The sequence below is a fragment of the Thalia democratica genome, chromosome 8, assembly GCF_965202585.1.
Source record: "Thalia democratica chromosome 8, ktThaDemo2.hap1.1, whole genome shotgun sequence".
In the NCBI taxonomy this organism is placed as follows: Eukaryota; Metazoa; Chordata; class Thaliacea; order Salpida; family Salpidae; genus Thalia; species Thalia democratica.
The window spans coordinates 15159816-15184713 of NC_139172.1; the positions used below are offsets into that span (position 1 = coordinate 15159816).

At 24.5% G+C, this 24898-nt stretch overlaps 1 protein-coding gene across 2 annotated transcripts; it reads right to left on the reverse strand.

Moving 5' to 3' along the window:
• Nucleotides 1-18579, reverse strand: LOC145842566 (kynurenine--oxoglutarate transaminase 3-like). 2 transcript variants are annotated; one of them, XM_082950027.1, is made up of 12 exons: nucleotides 18453-18579; nucleotides 17063-17136; nucleotides 15531-15681; nucleotides 14593-14742; nucleotides 10559-10645; nucleotides 10213-10329; nucleotides 8682-8802; nucleotides 7814-7890; nucleotides 7608-7697; nucleotides 3285-3474; nucleotides 1564-1724; nucleotides 1-337 (listed from the first exon to the last, which is right to left on the reverse strand). In XM_082950027.1, exons 1-12 carry the CDS (start codon nucleotides 18504-18506, stop codon nucleotides 275-277), a joined length of 1335 nt encoding a protein of 444 aa, XP_082806153.1. In that variant the 5' UTR covers nucleotides 18507-18579; the 3' UTR covers nucleotides 1-274. The 2 variants fall into 2 exon arrangements, with proteins under 2 accessions (XP_082806153.1, XP_082806154.1); XM_082950028.1 differs by having other exon boundaries at nucleotides 18469-18536.
• Between the last annotated feature and the right edge of the window lie 6319 nt (nucleotides 18580-24898).

Here is a 24898-nt window from a genome sequence, read left to right on the forward strand (position 1 = left end):
AATAAAGTGAATGCTCATATTTAAAAAACGAAAAATAAAACAGTGACGTGATTTATTAAAATTGACAGTAAAAAGTAATTAGCTTTAATTACTATTACATTACCTTAACAGTAAAGTGGCAAAAAAAATTCCAGCATGTTTAAAAACAATAACCATTTAACAATTTCAGACAGTAATTAAAAAAAAAAGATTAAAAAAAATTAGCAGTAAAATAACATGGCATGATGTTAAGAAACTAGTTTTGAAGAATTTTTAAAATGCTGCAAAGTACATGTTAACTCATTTCAGATTTCCACTTTTTTAAAATCAATTCCATTTCATCTATAGTTTCATCATCCTAATCATAACATAAATTTTAATTTAGTTACGTAGAGCAGTAATTTAATCACATAATCTTGTAATCTACTCTAGATTTAATTTACGCATATAGTTTTCGGGAACGAGTCAAATATGCACGAACGGTCACTTTTGCACGAGGGTAAAAAAAAATAAAAAAGTTAATAAAAATAAACAACCCTACAAAAAAGAAAGATAAAATAATGAAAAACCAAAGAAAAAACAAAAAATAAGTTACCGACCGAGGATAAAGGTTCGGAGTAACAGTGATAGTAAAAATAAAAAACAACTAATAAAAAAAATAATAATAAAACAACAAAATAATAAAATTTATAAAAAAATTAAAAAAAACAACAAGAAGAAAAAACAAGTTACTGACCAAGGGTAAGGGATAGGGGTAACAGTGATAAAAAAAAATAATAAAAAAATTAAAACTAATGAAAAATTAAATAAGTTAAAACATTTTTCAACCCGTGCAAAAATGACCCCTTGTTCAAAAGTGTCCCTTCGTGCATATTTGACCCCTACCCATAGTTTTATTTTTTTTTTGCACTGAAACATAATAAATAGTAAAAATTATTTATTGGTATTAATCTTGGCGTGATTATTTACAATAAACTTTAACAAACTATGTTCGAGGATTTCTGATACTGTTTTTAATATATATTATAAGATACTCTAGTAACAAGTTTCTAGTGCACTGCACTATATCTTGACGACTTAAAGTATGTGAAATAACATTTTTGTATTTTGAAAACTAGTTGTTAAATCAATGGCAACTTAGTACTAATTGTGAAAATTATTTTACTTTAAGAAATCTATATTATGACTTTTTTGGTTTAAATGACAAAGGAATTTATCCTGTTATTGTTTTACCGTGTTATTAAAACATAAATAAAAACGTAGTACTTTGCCGTATGGACTGCTTTTGATGGTAATTTGGTGTAAACTATTAATTATAATTACTTAACATCTAATAACAACTAACTTTAATTTTAGTGCACATAACTTTGAAAACATTTAGTAAAAACTTCAGAAAGTAAATTTAGTAATAATCTATTTATTTAACAAAAAATTACAGCTTTAAGTATAATCTACATTTTTATCATCTTATATAGATAATGATTGTATAAACATAGAACCTATAAACATTTTAAGGAATAAATAAAGTTAATGTTCACAAAATAAAGCAAAAGATCTATTATCAAACTTAAAAAAACAAACAACCTTACAAAAACAAAATCTAATGAACTTAGACGATAAAGACTTGTGTTCTTCTGAATAGAAAGCTGTTGTAGGGATTGTTGCAAGTTTCTTGTTAACTATCATCCATTTAACAAATCTGTAGTCCCATGATTCTGCTGAACTTTCGCTATTCAAATCCACATCTGCAGATGAATAGCTTTATTTTTAAACGGATGCTTATATCAATTTTGTAATTTTGCAAACTTTGCATTGTATCAGGATTGGTATTTATAGTAAAAAAATACTAAACCTTTTATTGTATTTCTTACTTCATATGATTTAACTAAGTATGTTATGCTACTCCCAAAATTAAGTTTGTTGATGTTAAACTTAATCAAAATACATATTTTAATTAAGTTTTAATACTGAGAAATTACAAATAAATATGGAATAAAGATACTGTATTATAGTACGTTTTCTATATATATATCAATCAAGAGGGGTTTTAAATCTATATGTTGGTTTAACACATCTTCAGGATATATAAAACTAACACACTAAAATTCTAATTACACACTAAAATTGTTACCAAATTTAGTATTAATTGAAAACTTATATATTATTTACAATTTTCGAAGTTTAATGTTAAAGCCAAGTATAGGAAAGGTTTCTGCTACTTGATAAAACTCAATTTAAAAAACCCACAGAAAAAAAAAAAAACGAAAACTAGAATTTAAGACCAGCTTTATTTGCTTAATACTTTCTTAATTAAGCTGTGTACTATATAGTTAAATGAGAGTGTTTGTACAGTGCTTAATTTTATCAATATTTGTTAAAATTGTTCGTATCTAGCTTTTTTGAAAATGAAAAGAACTTGAAAACGTTTTATATTGTTTAGATGTCTTTTTTTTCAATTAATACTTTTCAAAATATAACTTTATTTACCTAACAGAAACATATAAACAATAATGTTTAAAAGAAAATTAATATTTAAAAATTATTAAAAATTTAAGAGACCTTAACAGACTTATTGAAAAAATATAGGAAACTCAAGAAAAATTTTTCTAAAACTTTACCGACCATCTAAGTTCAAGAACAAATTGTCACATTAAATTTTACAGGGTTGCCAAAGATTTTTGAGAAATTTTTCCAGATTTTTGGTTCCATTTTTAGAATAAAATTAAGTTTAATGTAAAAAACTATATAAAACAGTATAACAGCACTGAAAAGAAACTGTAAAGCTACTTTAAGCGTGTCTTTTTACTAAAAAAACTATGATAACAAAAACTTTTATCTATATTCTATGTGATAAATTTTTCGTGTCAAATCAAAGTTTCATTACTTTATAAGTAAACATTGTTTAAAATTCCAGGTTTTCTTTTGATTTTTATTGAAAATTCGAAATTTTTTTAGGTTTTTTTAGCTACCCTGATTTTTAAATATGAATAACAGTATTAAGGTACATTGAGTTCTTAACGGATATATGTTTTAAATTCACTTAAAAAAAAACAAAGCATCAACCAATTTTTTGTTCAAACATAAACTTAAATTTATATATTTCAATACTAAATTAATATCTTTATAAAGTCCCGGACTCGAATGAATCAAAATGTATTTTAAATTAAATCCCAATAAATAAAACATAAACTTACTTTTATAGAGCATATCTTTTTTACTTATGTAAACATGTTATAAATAAAATACAGTGCACAAAGTTAAAACCATAGTACTAAGTATTTTAAAAAGATCATTTAAAAAAAAACCAATGTTAGAAGCATCAGCAATCATGAAATATCCACCATGAGACAAAATTGTTTTAAATCCGAATTCTTGAAGAATCTTTTGCATTCTATCACGTTTAGCTTGTAAAGATTTAGATAGCGATTTAAGGTAAGAAACATTTGAATCGTTTATGTTAGCTAATTCGAACTGGAATGCTCTTGTAACAGCTTCCTATTAAGTTTTTATGACTATTTAAAAATCATTAACATCATTTAAATTTAAAATATTACTTTATTTCTTTATGAGCTTCTTACCACCAATTCTTGCTTATATTTCTATTAAAAACTTAATACAAATTTTAAGTTAATTATATCTTTAAGTATGGAACTTAAATGATTTTTTAAACCTAATTTTTTTGTTTAATTTTTCTTAACTAACAGTAGTCATAGCTTTATAATATAAAACTTTAATTTTTATTTTGTATGCTACATTTAATCCAAAAAAACGGATGACCACTAACAATACAACTATCAATACTACAATAATTAGTACATGAATCAGTCTATAAATAGGCTTTCTTCAACAATAAGTTTCTTAAGACAATACAGTCTAAAACTTGTATAAAAAATATTATTTAAATAAAGAAACATTAGCTGGTTTATAAACTTAACTCATAAAAAATAGTATAAACATAATATTTATTACATTCTACAAATGTTCAAAGAAAACAACGGCAAAAGTCTAATAGAGCTAAGCCTGGGCTTACGTATTCCGTAAGACAAGCTTAGTTAACATAAAAGTTTGATTATACCAATTCGATCATTAGACCACAAGTTTTGGGTAGACTAAGACCCGGGTTACATTTTTATTGAAATTCGTTACTCAGTCGCAACCGTCAATCAACAAACTTTTTACCATGAAGCTATTGCTTGCTGGTATGATCATTGACTTCGGCTTTGTCTAATTGGTCAGTGTATTAAATATTGCATGGCAATTAGACAAAGCTGACGTCTATAGATAACTTTTTAATGGTTTACTATCGTTTCTAGTCAGCGATCATTTCTAACCCGATCGTTTTTAACCCAATCAGAATAAAAAAATTGTCGTTTAGATATTTTGGTCAGTCTTAAAAAAATCAGCGTTCACACAATTGTTAATTATATTTGTTACCAAAATATAGTATACATTGTCTTAACCAAAACTTAATGTTTACATAGTTCTGTTTAAAATATATTTATGAAAATATTTTTTTTAATTCAGGATATTTTCAAACTATTTCCTTATTTTGACTTTTTTTTCATATCAATCTAAAGTTTTTACTTTAAGTTTGAAATCTTGCACAAAATGTTTTACAAAATGCACATACCTATCTAGATAATAAAATTTAAACAAACATTAAGCGAACTTGAACACTTTTGTTTTATTTAATAGAAAATCATAACTTTTAGATATAGCCTTTTTAAACAGACTTGTTTGTTAATATTACAAGTCAAAAGGTTATCAAATCTCGTCTAGTTAATCTTCTTAGAAGTTTCACTTAAGTTTAATAATGTCCGAAATGTTTTTTAACGACTTAAATTAGTACTTTTTTTGATTTTTTTTTACAATTGTATTTACTTTATGAAAAAGAGTTTTTGCGAGTTTTTGCTCGTAATTAGACATAATTTAAATTTTTTTTTAAAGTTCTTTTTTTTCGTTGATTTTACGTTTGTGCTTACGTTGTTTTAATCATTTTTAACAAAGTAAATATAAAAAAATAAACATATCAACATTAGTCTAAGTTTAAATGAAATTAAAACGAAAAAAGTGAATTAAATGATTATACTTTTCATATATTTTATAAGCTTAACTGAAAATTTTAAAGAAGATTAACTAGACGAGATTTGATCATCCTCGGATTTATTTGTAAAACAAGTGGGACATTTTGGCTTTTTTTTAGTCTGCCTAGCATATCTCGAAACTACATAAAATGTTTTAATATATGACATATAATATATAAAATTATATATATTTTTTTATGAGTGTCATTTTTTTTTTGCTCTAGATCTAGGTAGAAATTTAATAAAGGCAGACATTACATGCTTTTGCGGTTTGTTAAATTATATAAATAACTTATAGGGTTTATTTTAAAGGTTATATCTAAAAATTATGATTTTCTAATAAAACAAAATTAAATAAGTTCCCCTAATGTTTCTTTTAATTCCATTGTCTATATAGATCAGTGTAATTCATGAAACACTTTGTAAGAGTTTTTAAGCTAAAAATGGAAACTAATCGATTATAAAATAATAATAGATTAGTTAACAACCATACAACGTTTGCGCTAGACTTACAGCATAGATTATAGACTGTGTCTGAATATAGCTTACGAAGACCTTTGTGTCTGAATATTACATTTATAAAGTTTAACTTTTTTAAAAGTTTTTACGTTTAATGTTAAAGATATTCTACCTACAAAAGATCTAGCTTAAATATATTTATAACAGCTTACTTTAAGTATCCTACAAAACAGAGTTATAAAAAGTTATCAAAAAGTTTAGTAAATACAACAACCATTTGAAAATAAGGGGAATTTAAGACATTTTTCTTGACTTAAAAATTTCAATACACAACAACTTCGTTGTTCTTTGTTTTTAAAGTATGTTTTTTACAGAACTTAATAGCTAAAAAATACAGCTATAATGAATTATGTATTTTGATTTCGGGTTTATTGGGTTGGTGCTAAAGCCTATAGAAAAAGTGGTAAATTTCGACTTTCTTTTAGTCTGCGTAGCATATCTCAGAAAATACATTCAATTTTATAACTATTGAAAAATATAAATTTAAGCGTTTGTTAACTAAAGTTTTTAGAGAAACAAGTTCACTAGAATATATAGTAATAACAAATTATACAGTATACTTTCTTTATTACATTAAGACATGTTTCTGAGTGTTAATGGATTAACACACAATTTTATACATTTTTTTTCATTATTCTTCAGTGAATTAACTTTAACAGTCAGTGTTTTTGTTTTTATATAAACTTAATACTTTTGGAATATTGACCTTATTTGGTTTTATCAGCTATAGTCTTACATAGTCGTGATATTTTTTTAATGTTTAACATATAGTCCCTTTGTGGTTCTTAGTTTGCGTAAAATATTAAAAAAAGTATTTATGATAAATTTTAACATTTAACAAAAAAATAACTGTTTGTGAGTGAATTTAGATTAAAAAAAATTGACTAAGCAAGAAGACTTTAATTAAAGACCAAAATTGAAAAAACCAAAAAAGGCCAATATCCCAAAAAATATTAAGTTTATATAAAGAATAAAGACATCGACTATTAATACTAGTTTACTGATATTTTTCTTTTTATTATTAAAACATTTTATGTAGTTTCGAAATATGCTAGGCAGACTTAAAAAAAAGCCAAAATGTCCCACTTTTACTATGGGTTTAGCACCGACCAAATAAACCAGAACTCAAAAAAAGTATAATTTATTTTAGCTGTATTATCTAAATAGTAAATTTTATAAAAATATACTTTAAGAACAATATCAAAGCCTGTAGTGTATGGAAATGTTCAAGTGAAGAAAAATGTCTCAAGTTTCCCGTCTAATTAGAATGATCGTCGTTTAGAAAATATTTTATGTTCAAAAAAAAGATTTGATTTAAGCAGATTGATATAAAGAAGAGTCAAAATAAGGAAAATAGCTTGAAACCACAATAAGTTCAAATAAAATAAATATTAAAAGTATAATTTAAGTAAAAATATATATAGACCAAATTTTGTTTAAGGCAAAGTAAACTCAAATCTAAATATAAGAACAGTTTTGTAAAGTTAAGCTTATTCTAAAAATAAATCCTGATTAAAAAATCTAAAAATAAACAGATTTTTACTGATTGAGTTAGATATATGATCGGGTTAGAAACGATCGAGTTAGATATGATAGGGTTAAAAATTATTGGCTCCTCTTTTTAATACAGTCTATAGCTGTCGATAACAATTTTTGGTTTAAAGTAAACTTGAAAACTCCTTAAAAGCTCAAACTTTCAAAACATTTGTAAACAAAAGAAATAAGTGAATCACATGAAAAATTAAGTTTAAATTTTTTGCTATTTTAATAATTAGTTGTCAAAACTTTTTTTACTGAGTCAGATAAAAATTATTAAAATATTTTTAAATAATAATTTCGTATCTAAAAAACAAAGTAAAAAAATATTCTAAAACTTCAAAAAAAACTAATTCTAAATCAAGTCATTTTAACATACTTTTCCTTAAAAATGTTTCTACTCAATTATTTTTGAAAATAAAGGATAGAGTGGCCGAACTTTTAACACTTGAGAATAATTCAGTTAATTTTAAGCTTATGTCTAAAAACCTGAATAGGTGTTGGACAAGTGTAGATAGTGTTTTGATGAACAGTTTGAACGTGTTTCATCAACTTTTTCGAGCCTATTGTCCAGCCTAGCTTTAAGATATTAAATTAAATTAAACTACAAACACTTACATCTTAAACAGTATTTCATTAACTATATAAAATAATGATTATATATATAAATATAATATATAATATAGTATTATTACCTTCCAACCAGTAACACTAAATGTTTTACCGGCACTTCCAATTGTCAACGTTCTATCCCACATTCCAGGCAGTGATGCTAGAAGAATAATATGTACTTTTAATTTTTTAAATTACAAACGAGTTTATTTTTGTCTAAGTACAAAATTACAACTTTATATTCTATAGAAAGTATTTGAAAATGTTTTCAAAATCTAAAAACTAAAGTAATTCTTTCCATGTTAAATTACATTAAACATTCTATAGATTTAAATATAATTTTCTACAAATACATAACAAAACCATAAATTTAGACTTATATAAACATAAATTTAAATAAAATTTATTATAATATAAGGTTAATAATAAACTCTTAAGCCTAATACAATAATTTTTCTTCAGTTTGTAGACTTTATAGTTTGAAAATGCATTGTACACTTCAAAAAAAACGATAAGTAAATATATTTTAAATAGTATTTAAAACTATTGTAAATAATTGATTAATTGTGTTATAAATCAAATGATGTTAAATAAACTAAAAAATCTCTTATTTTAAAAATAAGCTGATGAAATTTGTTGTATTTGTTTGTTGTAGATATTGTTGTAAACTTAGTATTTTTTTTACTGTAATTTTGTTCTTTAAAGTAAGAAAAAAATGTAACTTTTAATTTGAACAGAAAATTATTCTTTTTCATTTTCAATTTTTATCTCAATAAGATTTTATTTTAAATGCTTGTTTTAAAAACCTTACACCAGTCGTGTTTTACTTTATTTAAAGCTTTAGGCACTAATATTAAAACAATTTGATACATTGGTAGACTCTGATTTAGACCAAATCTAGTATAACATTAAAAAAAAACTTTAGGTGTGTAATTAAAAACTCTCTCTAACCAATCCTTGTATGTTGTTTTCCGTCAAAGACTAACCACTCGTATACTTCATCTGATATACACAGACAGTTAAACTCTATGCATAAATCAGCTATAGCTTGTAATTCATCTTTCTTAAAAATCTAATAACATAAACTTTTGGTTACGTTGTTTTAAAAAGTGTATTTCTTAACAGTCAACGTAAATAAGAAAAAATTATATCTATGAAGCAACATTCTTCGCTGAGTTAGAATAAATGATTTAATATTAAATAGAGCTACTTACGCAGAAGGATACACTTCTATTACTTTACATTTTCAAATTATAACATTTTGTTTGTTTTGAAAATACCATATGCTAACTAGAAACACCTAGTCGTTATTTTTATTTATTTTCTGAAAACTTTTTGCTGTGGTTATCATTCTAATAAGCAAAACAAGCATACTTGAGTTCATTCAACATTATGAATCTAATTTTGATTTTCAATCATTTATAAATTAGACTTGATAAAAATGCAACCCTCCAACAAAAACTAAGTTGAACACTTTTGAATCTAATTTTACTAAAATTTTAAAGAACTGCTTTTACAAAAAACCAAAGCTAGAAAACAGCAGTTGCAATAAACGTTATAGTTTAGTAAAACCATTATACAAACTACATATATGGGTTATATATTAAAAAGAAAACATCAAAAACGGTATACATTAAAAACAAAAAGAAATATTCATTGATAAATAATTTTTGTCCCTGAATATGTTAGGAATGAAGAAGTATAATAAATTGCTATAATTTACTAGAAATAAAAAATTTTTAATGAAAAATTGACGTGTCTAACACTCAAAGCTTAAAAATGTTTGCAAAATTTTAAACGCATAAGTACTTGAATATTTTTGTACGCTTATTAAACTTTGAAATATTAGAAGAACCAGTTCAAGCACTCTACGAAAAGCTGACAACACTAAATTTTATTGAATTTTGATTGGTCAACAGTGTGAGGCCTTAACTGCTACAAGGAGAAATTCATTAAATACAAAACTAACATTTGCATAAGAGCTTAATACCATACTTAACATATGTACGCAAAACAAAAAATCTCGATACAAACAAAAGTCAAACTCATATAATACAATACAAACAATTTAGTAATTGTAGTTAATCACAAATTCCGTTTACCTACAAAAAATTAAATCCAGTATATAAGATTAGTTTTTATTTAAATATAGTTATCAAAACTAATAATTACATTTTGATTTGTGATACTTTCATGTTTAACTTTTTTAACTTAAACTAATGCTACTATCTAAAGCAGTACTTCTATATTACCTTTATCCTTAACTATAAAAAATGTCTATAAAACTTTTGATATCAATTAAAACTGACTTTTTAAACCTATTACCCTTATTTAACAAAATATTTCAAAGTATCATCTTATCTATCTATTTATATAAAGAAATTTAAAGTTTTTCAACAAACTATCTACTGTTGAAATGATCATCAAATTAAGTTTAAATGTAAATAGTTTGATTTTACTTTATAATGCCCAATTTCATTACCTTTCCAAGAGGATTGTTTGGAGTATTGATTACAATAGCTTTTGTTTTATTGGTAAAAACACTCCTCAACTCATCTTTGTCTAACACAAAATCATCGCTTGATTCTGCTCCATTTTTCTAAATTTTTATTTTTTATTTTTAACAAACATTTTCACAATACTTTTCACATATTAATTTTTTTAACCAAAAGTGAATTTTCATTGTAGTTAAAAAAACTCTTTAAAACTAGAATTACTGTAGTAAACTACCAAAAAACTTAAATACTATATTTACTAGACAAAATTTTACACCTAATACAATAAAACTGTTATAACAATTCAATTTAACTCTTACTAAGTAAACTAACTGGTCTTAATGGTATAAACTTGCATTTTCCTCCAGCGTATTTAACCATTGGTTGGTAACAATCAAAGAATGGTTCAACTATTATAACCTAAAAATTTAAAAATCATAAAAATCTCTACAGAGTGCGCTTTAAAAAAAATAAACTAATCAGTTGTAACTTCAGTATAGGTAAAACCTTTTTTAAACAAAATTCGACAATATTTCTAATTTATAAAACGTTGAGTTAGTTCATTTAGATATTCTTTTATTACACAACAAATTATTTCAAATTTTTTCAATATATTTATTTGTTTAATAAAAACTAAAAAAATATCAAGTAATTATTAAATTTAAAAAATCATATTTAAAAATATTTAGAAACTTTAATAATTCACAACGCTATATAAAATACATACAATCAACTGAAGAGATTTTCAGTACCAACCTAAATGTAAAACGTTTAACAAACTAGATAAATTGAAAATTACTTTTATAAATAGTGTAATAATCAAACGGTAATTATAAATTTTGACATTACAAATTAATTGATAAACAGAGTTGCCATAAGGCAATAAATAAACTAGACTGAGTTTATTTCAAACCCTCATAAAAATTCAAACTAGCCGGAGCATACCTCAGTTTAAAAAGAACTAGTCTGAGTAGCTTAAGTGTATAGCAACTTTACATAAACTATAAAAAGAACAAAAAAGGGTTTATAGATATTTAATGAAAATAATGACACAAAAACTGATAATATAAGCCAGTGATCGTCAAGCTAATCAAATTATGTGTACACCCAGCTGCAAAAATTAAAATCGGTGCACCCCAGGATCTAATTTTAATAAGCGCCGATAGTGGTGGGACTACGTAAATACTTTTATTAGTGCATTTCTCCTTAAAAGTAATAACTCAGTTTGTATTTACATGCAAACCATTTAACAACTGAAGCTGAAACTTTTTATTTGATTATTTTTTTAATTGACCTCTTTATTTGTTTTACCTTATTTTTACAATGATATTTTAGTTATATGGCTTTGTCTTACATACTTATTAATTGAACACTTCTCCGCAACTACTACAAAATCCCCAGTTCAGTATTCTTTAAATATTTTATTAAATATTAACTACATACTTAATCTAACTCTATGTATTTTTTTGTAATCTCAAAATTTCGTGCACCCCTAAATTAGTTTCGTGTACCCTAAAAACTTCGTGCACCCCAAATAAAGTTTCGTGTACACTAGTGTGCACCAGTGTACACCTTGACGACCACTGATATAAGCCATATACTAAAAGTCAAATATCTCAATAGAATGTTACCTGCTGCTTAAATTCACATTTTGTACCAATGTTAAAAGAGTAAAGAAGCGTATCAAGCTATCACAATTGTTTAAAGACTGATGTTCTACTAGAGATCTAATTGTCATTTATTACAAATACAGCTTTAACTAATACAAACATACAATCAAATTAACAGTGTAAAACCCCCAAACGGTTCAAAAACTTTCATTTATTTTAATATTAATAAGCAAATTATTTAAAACGAAAAGTCAAAACATAAAGTAAAAAACAATTACTTTATTGTTTTTTTAGACCAAAACTTTACAAACATTTTTTAAAATTATTTAAACATTTGAAGTCGAAATTAACTTTAAACAATATACAAAAGACACTCAGTACAAAATCCAAATATATTTCACGCTATTTTCATCAGTGGATATATAGCAACAAATAAAAGATAAATTTAAGTTATGTAGTAACAGTAGTAATCATCATAAACAAATAATAATTAAATACAAAGTCAACTAAACAAAACTAATCAAAATACTAATTATTAAAGCTGATTAAATACAAACATATAAACACCAAAAAAGAGCATTAAGTACATAAAGCAACACTATAGTCAAATTATTTTTGCCTACAAAAGGTTGGTTTTCTAAATAAAATATATATGGCTTCCATTTTAATTAAGTCAAACACATTATAACAAATTTTAATTATCTTAAATCTTTCCAATTTGAAATTTTCAGCACAACTCTGATTGTTTACCAAATGTTCTACAATAGCAGATCTTTGTATTGCATTCATAATTTTATTTGATTTTTTTTTCTTTTCAGTTAAATTCAAAAACTTTTCAATGTAAGCAGGTATGTGTTCTTTGACTCTTTTATTCAGCTGTTTAGTAGTAAGACCGATATAGCTACTGTCGCAATAGCATTTATATTGTTATACAGCCGTGCTTTTATTAAATGTGGGTATCTGGTCTTTGCTTTCAGGTGCCAACATAGGACTTGAGGTAAAAATTATTCTGGGTTTTGCAGCTAAAAAAGTAGAACTTATTAGTTGCTTAATATTCTTCTTTAAATAAACAGACCTTTTGTTTATGTATGGAGTTTCCAAGGTGATTACACATTTTTCTGGTCGAATTTCCTAATCTTTTTTAAAACTATTTAGGTGAGATTTAATAGTTCTACTTACTAACTCAGGAGGATATCCATTCCTATACAACAAGGTCTCAATAAAATTAATTTCTTCTTCTAAGAATTCAGGTGAACAGATTAAATGTGCACATTGACTTAGTGTCCTGATTAGATTGACTTTTTGTTTCAGACCACAATGTGACTGAAAATTCAGACAATAATTTGTTAAAGTTTCTTTTCTGAAAGCAATAGTCACAAATTCAGTATTTTAACTTTTTACCAGTACATCAAGGTAGGATAACTCATTATTCTGTATTTTTTCAACGGTAACTTGTTTTTAGTAACTTGAGTCATTGTATAGCCAATCAAATAAGAAACAAAAACATATTAGTTGAATGTTAAACTAATGATTATCTTTAAGTTGGGAAATTACACATAAACTTGATGATAAAAACAGGGACTATTTTAAAATTTTAGTAGAATAATACTAATTTTAAATAAGTTACATAAACTAAAGGCTATAAACTAGTATAAAAAAAAACTATTGTAACATTACTAGCGAATAACATCAAGCTGTGAAGCAAAAATCTTTTAACTAAAAGTTTACTTTATCATATAAAAACTGTGAAATTATTAATTCCAAAGTTATTTAACATTAAAACTCGTTAACTATATTTAAGTTTTAATAAAATTGAAACGCTCAAATACTGCGAAAACCACTATTAGCTTAACAGTTAGCTGCTCATTGCTAAATAAAAATATAAACGCACAAGGTGTCTCATAAACTTTTAAAAATTTGTAACTACCGTTTATAACTATTTTTATTAAGTTTAAATTTTACTACCAACAACATTTTTTTTCAATCGATATAAAAATATAAAACTTTTATAATGTAGAAAAACTTCAAAGATTTACAGTTTTATAAGTCAAATAGAAATTGAGAACAACTTAGTAAACAAAAAAAAACTAAACTTAAATGGTAAAAAACTTTCACAATTTTGGCTAAAACACAACTTAAAAATTATTAATAAACAAAAAAGGTCGAAAAGAACTGTCTGGTGAAAAAGAATTTATAAGGATTTCTTTAAAAGTACTAACTTAGTTTTCCATGAAATTAAATTAAGTTATAGTTTTAGACTTAAAAAAAACTTACTTTATTTTAATTTTTATTTATATACTAAACACAGGGTGGTTCCAACTGGTTTTAAAAATTAATACTTAATAGTTTGAATAAAAAACTGTGTTATTTTATGACATCAAGCTTTTAAAGATCAAGCTATCTGCTAAAAGGCGTTCTTAGGAGCTATTTAACAACGTAAAAATCAACTATTAAAGTTTATTAGTCAGTTTGTGACTTGGGATTGAGTCAAGGCTTGTTGTGGTTTATTTTTAATCACTTTTGTTTTTTGTGAAAGTTTGTTTTACAAAAGTTTCTAGTGTAATTGGAAACCAGTATATGACAAACTTATAAGTTTGATAATTACTTATATACAAACAGAAAGCAAAAATATACCAAAAACATACATCTCTTAAATCTAACATAGACTACATCAAATATTATTGATCTAATTAAAATTTTAAAGTTCTTCAATTGATTATTAAAGTAATTTTATTATTAGAAATAAAATAAACTAACTTCATCACCAGGTTCTACAAAAGCTTGAAAGCAGTTAAACAGAGCACCATAGCCTCCTATAGATGTTACTATTTCGTTTAGAGGATCAATTTGATGCTCAAAAAGAGGACTAAACAGTTTTGACAATGTAGAAACCAATGAACCATGACCCTGAATATTTTCGTGGTTATTATTTATTTAAAATACTCATACTTTGTTTCACATTACTATTTACATTTGATTCTTGATAAAAGTTTAATATAGCTTATTGGAAAATGATTAAAATTAATTGTTTTTTTAAACACAGTACACTATATAACTTTTGAAATTTAATTACGCTAATAATATGGTTCATAACATCTTAATAATTCAGAATTTAAACTTTTACTTGAGTCAATGTAGAAATTTAACAAGGTTTTTACAAATTTAAAAATATTAAAATTATTCAAAAAACAATATGACAGGTGATTATCTTTTTTTTTCATATGTTAACTAAAAATAAACTATATTTTTGATTAGATGTGGCACTTACACGCATTTTTTAATATTATCACTAATAGTTACTTTATACAAATAATTTAAAATTTTGCAAGTCAACATCCATAGGTTATAAAATCTTATGAAAATAAACAAAAGCTAATAATGCTATTTCAAATATGAAATAACAAATCAACTTATAGAATCAAAAACATGAGTGTTTTTTACTGGTAAATGACACTTTTATTATAAAAGTAATTCCTCTTTTTTTTTTTTGTAAAGTATTTTTTATGTTGTAATAAAAACCTTAAAAGTAGTAATATAAAAAAAAGTTTATTATTCAAGCTTCAAATATTTTCCTCTGAAAAAATTTATTGAGTTTTAAAAGTATAGTTAACTACATAACTTAAAACAACATGCAGTAAAGATTCTAGTAAGTCTATAAAATATTATGATAAGGTAAATCAATAAAAATTACTTACAAAGGCACGTGTGTACTGATTGATCATGTGATTAGAATCTGTTGAAATTTTTGCAAGTTCATTTGTTATGTGGGAGGGTGGAGCAAAATCGGGAAATCCTTGTCCTAAATTACAGGCTTTGTGTTCTGCAGCTAATGCACTAAATTCAACCCTGAAAATATTTATATATGGGGTTTACTGCACATTCTTTAACAGTAAAATAATAATTGTTTTAGTATTAAGGTTATTTGATACTTAAATTCAATATATTGAGGTTATTCTACTAAAGTAACAGGTAGTAGAGAAAGAGGTTTTTAGTATGTTTTAAGTAAACAAACTATAAACAATAATTAATATTATATACAGTTCCTATTTAAAGCTTTGCTATTTCTTCCTTAGTACGTTAAAAATTGTTATCAGCTTCTCAAAGAACGAAACAAACTTCTCATACCAAAAAATAATTACTTTTACAATAAAAGACATAAATTTTAGTAGACCATTAGTGTTTTAAAATTAATTATTAGAAAAAGAATCTATTAAATCTAGACAAAATTTCACATAACTTAATAAACTTTCAGCCATAATCAAACTACAAACATTCATTAAGGTTAAAAACGTTTGATCAAAACACAAAACTCAGAGATGTACTCCAAGGCAGCAATGACAAAATTACAGCAAAAAAATATTTAAATAATAATTTAACTTGGTTGTACAATAATCATTTAAAATGATTTTGCTAATTTAAAACCAGCACAGTTTTATAAAAACTTAAAGTGATACAGGAGTGAGCAGGATTTTTATGTTTGCAGGCCTAACTTACAGACAGGTTAAAATTTGCAGACAGCAGTTGTAGTTTAAGCTTTTACTCATCCAAAATACCTGGTGTAAGCTACAAACTTCTTGTAAATTTACCAAAGATTTTATTTTTGCTCCTCACTTCAAACCTCAGAATATCTAGTGTTAGTAAGTCTAAAAAAAAATTCTTTTGTACGCCAAATTTGCATGCTTTAGAACCGCATTGCATTTAAAATAAAAACATGTTTGCAGATTGCAGTTTGTTGACCCCTGAACTGATAGAACCAAAAGTTATTTTAAACTAAAAATGCTAAAGCTTTGTTTTTAAAATCAATAGTACATATACAGCTACATACAAAAAACTTTATTTTCTATTTATAATAAACTTCTGTACCATTCCTTTAAATAGTGCTCACTTATAGTAAGTATGCAAGCTAAAGCAATATTTTTAATACAAATTTCAATTAGTTAAAAATAAATTGTTTTTAACTATACAAAGTTACATTTTTGAGTAATATTTTTGTATGATAACTTTTACACACAGAAAACTTTTTAAAATCAAACAAATCTGTTTTGAGAGTGCTGATTGTGCTACAAAAGCAATAAGTAAAACTATAAATACAGAATGTTAAAACTTTTACATCAAAGTAAAATTAATCATTAAAAAATTAAGTATATTATTGTAAAAGTTTATTTAATATAATAAGTTATTCATAAACTACTAAACATTTCTTTACATTATTTAAGTAAAAATTTACCAAATATTCTTGTCAACACCATTGAGTCTTGCAGCAGGTTTAATATTTTCATATGACATTCTTCTTACAGTTGTCTGAAAAATATTTTTTACATAAATCTAACTTTATTTGTGATTAATGAGTACATAAAAACATCGGACAATTGTTAAACTTTGATTATTTTTTATTTTTGTAAGTCAGATTTATCTTAAAAGGTAATTTTATTAAATTTTGATTAGCTTTATACTTTATATAAATAATATTCATTAGTACTTAAAAATATTTACGTAAAATACTTAAAAAAAAACTGTTAGTCAAATGAAAAAACGAGCTAAAAACATAATAAAATTATCTATAAAAGTTATAAATGTTGTTAATATGTCTCATATTAATTTATAAACGCAACTAGAAAGAAAAAAGTTTAAAACATTCTATAGTTGTATAGATTTTAAATACAGACTAAATATATTGTATAGAGTTTTACTATAAAAAGTTTAGATATGAGACTTTATCATGAACTGAACATGGAGAATAAGTATTTAGCATTTTAAAATTTCATACAACTATGCTAACAAATAACCATGTGGAAACATGGTAAGTTTCAAAAAACTAAGTAAATTAATAATTGTTTTTGTTGAAAAATGGTAATACATACTGGTTGCAATTTTTAAACTTAAAAATCATTAAGTAGCATAATTTATGGTCCAAGTTGATAGAAATATAGTTTGAAATAAAATCAAAATATACCTCTAAATATTTAAAAATTAGTTTCAGTACTATAATTAAATCAACAAAAATAATAAGGTCATAAACTAACAAAAAGAATAATGTTTTCTTTTGATAAACTAATAGAGATATTTACTATAACTTATACATAAATAATAATAAAACTGTTTAGTGTTGTTTTTAAGTAAAAAAAAAGTTGTTTATTAAACAACAAAAAAAAACCACTCAAATATTTGGTTCTAGGACCTGGTGCACAAAAAAACCTTTCGGTTATTGAATTGCACACTACAGATACATTTTAACGTCTTGTCCAGGACAGTTTATTTTAACAAAACAACTATTTACTAATATTGTAAGCAAGTAAAATATTACAACTTGTTTTTTTTAATACATATTTTTAAAGTACATAATAAATAAAAACTTAACATATTATATTATTTAGATAATAATTAAAAAATTCATTTGTTTTATTTACAGAAGTTTTAATTATTAATTTAAAAATATTAATGAAAAATATTACAAAACTAATTTAACTGAAAAAATAGTGAAAAACACCAGTTTTTATTTAAAACTCTTTGACAATAAACATTTTGCATTATGTGAGTATTTTATTTGAGATATCTTTAATATATTTATACTTCTTATATTTTAAAAATTTAATACCAAATCATAAAAACTAACTAACATTAACTCTGACTAACTTCAACAGGCAGTTTATTTTTTTAATATCAAGAGGCATAGTAGTATCCTTTAGTTAGGCATTAAAACAAACAAGTTTTCATTTGCTAAATATTACTATGATTGAATGCAGCTTGCATGCAGCAAAAGTTTAAACTTGAAAATGTGAGCTTTAAAATAAAAAGCACTTGATGCTTTTCAATTCGTGTGTTAAGATCGAGAACAGAATACAGTAAAGTCTAATAATTAAATAAGAGAACGAGGAAATAAAAAATAATCGTTAGTTAATATTCTGTAAGAATAAAGCAATTTCTTAACCTATTGCGATAAAAAGTACCATCGCAGTACAGCAAACAACTATAATTTAAGTTTAGCGTACTCGTAACTTAATGTTCTAATTAGTTTTAACTTTTTTGTATTTAGATTGAGTATTTAGAATGTAGATTTAGATTTTAAGTATTATTTTTACTTTTGAATTTATTGAAGCAATTACTAATCGTATATCAATAAAAATATTTTATCATACAATTTTTGTATTAAAACAATATAATAAGTAAAGTATAAAACTATAATACATTGTCTGCTTTTTGAACCTTGAAAAAAAACTGAGTAACTGTGTTTTAAAAAGAAGAAATAAATAGTAAGTTTTTAGCAACTTAATGAATAAAAAACTCAATAAAATCATTTTAATAGCTTTAGAAAATGTGTAATAACTTTAAAGTAGACATAACTAACGATGTAGTTATTTTTTGCTGTGTAAATCTAGTTTTTTTTTTCTTCAGAAGTATCCAGGATTTATGATTTAAAACAGTTTTTGAAAACTTTACTAAGTTAATCTGAAACTATTGGAAAAAGAACAGAAATTATATTATACTTTTAATTAAAGTTTTTTACATGTGTTGATAATTTACTTAAATGTTTCTATAAAATATCTTTAAACTAAAAATAAAACAAAATATTTTTTAAAATTAAATATTATCGAACACGAAAACATAAATGACCAAACTATGGTGTTAGGACTTGATGTACAAAAAGAACCTCTTGATCATAAGGTCATACACTACCGACTACAGTACTTTATTTTGTTTATTAAGCACAAAAAAAGCGCTCTAAATAGTTAGTCCTAGGACCAAGTGCACGATGAAACCTTTCGCTTATCGAGTCGCGCATCTCTGAATAATTTTTAACGTCTTGTCAAGGACAAAGTCAGTAGGGTATCTTCACCAGAAATAAATTAACATATAAGCATTAACATGAACTTTACAACATGTAAAATTTGTTCTGTTCGACGAAATTTACTTCTTAATAAACTTATTAGTTTTACAAACTATTGAGTTTATAATCGTTGAAAGGTAGATTATTTTTATAAAAATTTAGATAATTAACAAATTACACCTACTACTTCAAAAACTTTATTCTAGATTTCTCCTCATAGTAATTCTGTAACATAATATTTTTAATAAGTTCTGTATCAAATAAAGCTTATCAAAAAGCACGTTTTACAAAGAACTGTTACAGAACTTGTTTTTAGAAGTACTCTTAATTTACGTTGTCTTACTATAAAACAGTAATCTATCGAATCTAATAGTTGGGTTGCGGCCGGATACGAGTCCAAATTTGCTTTTGCCAGATTGATACGAATTGCTTTAAACTAAAAAAAAACAGTACTTCTGCATTCGGAAATAAATTTGACAGCAACGCGTTGTTTCTACTACAATTTACTATGTAAAAGGTTCAAGCAGATTAATAATCTTGTTAACAAGTTGCCATTCTTCAGCTGTGACAATATAACTTGAATCAACTTTTTTGTAAACCACATAGTACTAGACTTTTTTATTTATTTTTCTACTCTTTTCAAAGTAAAAATGTTCAGGCCAAATAAGATTTTTGAACTTTATACTTGTTTTCTAGTTTTTTAAATTAGTAATTAAACAACTAATACAAAATTTCACAGTTCCTAATTTTAATAATGTTCTTAATACTATACGTTCTTTTTTTATTTACACAAATGTTTGAAATATAATTTCATTTCATATGTGCATTCTTCTTTAAAATAGTCGTTTATAAATAACTAATTCTGAAACTGTCGAAAACAACAATCTTAATTGGTTTGTTAGAAGTTTAAAAGGTGCTAAAGAGCAGTAAAGATTTTTATAAAAAAAAATTCAAAGAAAAAACACAATAATTTAAGTTTAAAACTGAAAAAATATGAATAATCAGAAAGATAGGTCTTTTTAACAAACTGGTTCCGAATCCGGCCAAACCTCAGCTATGATCAGGCCAGATCTGGATCTTATTTTTATTAATTAGGATCCGTATACAGATCTTCGATCTGGTAGATTACTCCTATCAAAGCAAATAGACGATATGTTTACTTATTGTATATTTTTTGCTAAGTGTGTACTGTGTATATATGTGTTCAAAGTTATGTTCGTAAACACCTTATAGACTAATGACGTTTTGCTGCACATAAAATATAAACAGCTTTACAGAATCTCTGCTAATTAAGTATTTTTATGTAAAAGGATGTAAATTTTCTACTTATGCAGGAAATATATTTAGTATGGTCATAAATTTATAACCACACACAAGGTTTAAAAAATTCTTAATAAGAAATTTAAACCTAACTTTAAACGGTATTCAAAAAATAAAACAAGAAACAATAAAATTACTTTAAATTGTAAATTAGTTTAAAGTAAAAACTAATACAAGTTTAAGTACTAGTTCTTGTTTATTGAACAACAAAAAAAAACATTAAAATGTTTGGTCCTAGAACCTTATGCACGAAAAAACCTTTCGCTTATCAAATCGCACATCATTTGGATACCTTTAAATGTCTTGTCCAGGACAATTAAGAATTAATTTATAAAACTACTAAATTAAAAAATATTAAAGCAACATACGAAATAAACAAAATCATAAAATTTCTAAATAAACTAAAACTTCACCAAAAACTATATTAAATATGTTTTTAGATAAAAATTATGTAAAAATTATAAGTGTACCTATATTTTAATAACTTATAACTGTACGTCAGTTGCAATAACTTATAAGTTTATGTTTTAGTGTTTTTACTCTAACTAAATCATGAGTTTTTTTATTTTTTACTTAATTTAAAACTAAAATAATTTTACAAAAATTTATGAATATAAAATAAAATAAAACAATAAACTAATTGATTAAAACAGTGACGCGAAACAAATCTGAACTAGTTGTATTATTGATACAAAACTAAACAACATTGATTTGACCTCCTTTTATAAACTTGATAAAAATTAGTAAATTTGTAGTTTGAACACTAGCTTTTAAATAGACTTTAAAGTTGATAATACGATGGGATAAAAAAGAAACAAAAAACCTAGAATTTTTTAAGTATTATACTTATTGGTTAAGATTCTTTATAATGCAGTGTAGTTTAAGTAAGTAAATGAAGATACCTTGAATTTTGTCTAAGAAAAATCGTCTACTTTTTTTGGGTAATTATTCGACAAGTCTATTTTATTCCTGCCTTTAGTTCAGATTAAGCACTTTATCTCCTGCTGCAATTGCTGATATTTCCAAGTTGCATGTTTTTAGACTCTACTCCCACCACTTGATATGTGTTTGATTTTACAAGTTTTACAAATACTCTACTCTATTTTTGCATTATTCTTTACTTATGAAATAGTCGTACACGTAATCTGACAAATAAGTACTTTTTTTAGTCAAAAAAGTAAATGAACCGCACACCTATTTTTAAAGTTTCCTCCGCTTGAGCCAAGTTAAATTTTATATCTGACTTTTAACTTATACGCTATAAAAAATTTTTTTTGATTGAAACAATTAATCATATAATTTGCAGCGAAATGTCGTAAATCTAATTGAAAATTTGCCTACCAAGACTTGTATTTTAATTTTTTGACTGGAATTGTTTAGTTTGATTTTTAGGATTTAAAGCTTTATTACATTAAATCTAAAACACATACTTAATTACTTGAACTAATTGACTCTTTTAAAAAAATAAAGTTTGTTCAAAATTGATGAATATATAATTTTTAAAACATGTTTTTTGGTATAAAATTATAACAGTTGATTAAAATAGAATGAAATAGGTAGAAATTAATACAAATAAATATAGAAAGAATAGTAATTTGTTTGGTGAATTTATGGGATGGGATAAAACCAAGTTGAGCAAATGAAAAAGTGAAACATAAACGGATATAATTGATCTTCAATCGAAAATTAACTCCTACATTTTGTTGTACCCTATTTTCAGAAAACTCTCTAGTTGTAAAGGTTATATTATATGTTTTTGTTTAAAATAAACTTAATTATTTAATCTAAAACGTATATTAAAAATTTATATGAAAGTACTTGTAAACTAACATGGTTTAGTCTTAACAAAGCAACGAAATTAATAAGGATTATAAAAAAATTTGTTGTACTGCATTTTTTAACCGATTAGTATATTAATTTTTTTTTTACTTAATAAAAATACTGTATATTAGTTCTATTATTATTTCTTATAAAAATTATTAAAATTTACTGATTATATGTAACTTTTCTTTAGAAAGAAAATATTATAAATATATAATTTTGGTACATAAAAAAACTTAAACTAGCAAAGATGTTCAATAGCTTTTCTATAAGCTTATTTTGTTTGAAAATAGTTTAAATAAAAGCTAGTGTGTATCATATGGTTGATAGATTTTTTAGAATATTTAAATAAAAACGATAAATAAATCGTCTAAAACTAGTTGTTAATTTTTGGCTGTATCCTCATCCTTATTTTAGATAGTAACCAAAAAATACAATGTGATCAAAAAATTTGTTCTCTGAACAAAAAATACTTATTGTTTTGTAACAGTATACTTACTAGGTCATAATGTGCAACTAATATTTTTAAAAAGCTGAATTTCTTAATAAACTAAATTGAAATATATATAGAATGAAAAAACAAAGCATTTAATTTGTCATGCTTTGAAATTATTTCTAAAAATACATTGCTCATTTAATTGGAGTATTTTGTTTTTGTTATAGTTTTTATGAAATTATTTTGATTACAAAGATTAAATTAAAGTGAAAAGTTTTTAAACTTGTACTTAAACTTTAAGGGTCTTATAAAACTAAAAGAAATCTATTAATGTTTCATATCCAACTAATGTTTTTTACTGCATATAGCTAAGATTAGTTCCTGCAACAGATAACAACACTGGTTTTAATTCCATTTAAATCTTATCAGGTAGACATAATCACAAGGAAAACTTGCTTTAGTCTAAAGTCTAAACCATGAATCTTTGTAGTATACTTAACGTTTTAAGTGTCAGTATAATACTATACTAATCGGTTTAGTTTAGTTATAAATTAAACAGGCGAATATATTTACTTACTCCATACAAAATAAGGGTAGCTGTCTAAATTGCGCGAGCGTACAAAACTGCACGAGGGGACAAAATTGCACGAAGAAACTTTTGCACGAGGGGATAAAATTGCACAAAGATAAAATTGCACGGAGATACTTTTGCACGAAGGGTCACTTTTGCACGAAGACACTTTTGCACGTGCAGACAATTTTGCACGGGCTAATTTTTTTTTAGATGTTTTAATTAAATTCTTTTTTTTTTATTACTATCACTGTTAACCCTAACCCTTACCCTCGGTCTAAAAGTTTTTTTTTTTTTAATTATTTTTTTTTTAAATTATTTTTTTTAAATATTTTTTTACGATCATTGTTAGCCCTAACCCCTACCCTCGGTCGGTAGCTTTTTTTTTAATACTTTTTTATCAAATTTTTTTTATTATTATAATTTTTATTAGCTTCTTTTTTATTTTTTCTGTCATTATTTCCCCTAACCCTTGGTCAGTAACTTTTTTTTAATAATTTTTTGTTTTTTTTTTCTGTTTAATTTTTATTTTTTCTTTATTTTTTTACTCACGTGCAAAAATGTAACTCGTGTAAAATTGACCCTTGGTGAAAAATCATCTACGTGCAGTTTTGTTCACTCGTGTAATTTTGTGCCCTCGTGCAATTTTGGCTTTGTGCAAATTTGGCTTCGTGCAATTCTGTTCTCGTGCAATTTAGTCGCCTCGTGCAATTTAGTAACCTCGTGCATTTTTGTCTTCGTGCAATTTAGACCCGTTCCCACAAAATAAATAGGAAAGTTTTATGAAAAATCTTAATAAAATTATAGAAAACATAGAGGATGTTAGGGTAATTGTGTGTAAATTATTTTTTTAAGAAGTGCGATAAAGTATACATTAATAAAGCATTTTTTTTAATTTTATAAATTGTTTTTATTCCTGATATTAGTTTAGTGTTGATTAAATTCTATAGTATGCTTAACTATATAGTACGAAATAACATTTATATCTAGTTTATTGAGCAACAAAAAAAAAAGCTCAAAGTATTTGGTCCTAGAACCTGGTGCACGAAGAAGCTTTCGGTTATCGATTCGTACACCACGGATACTTTTT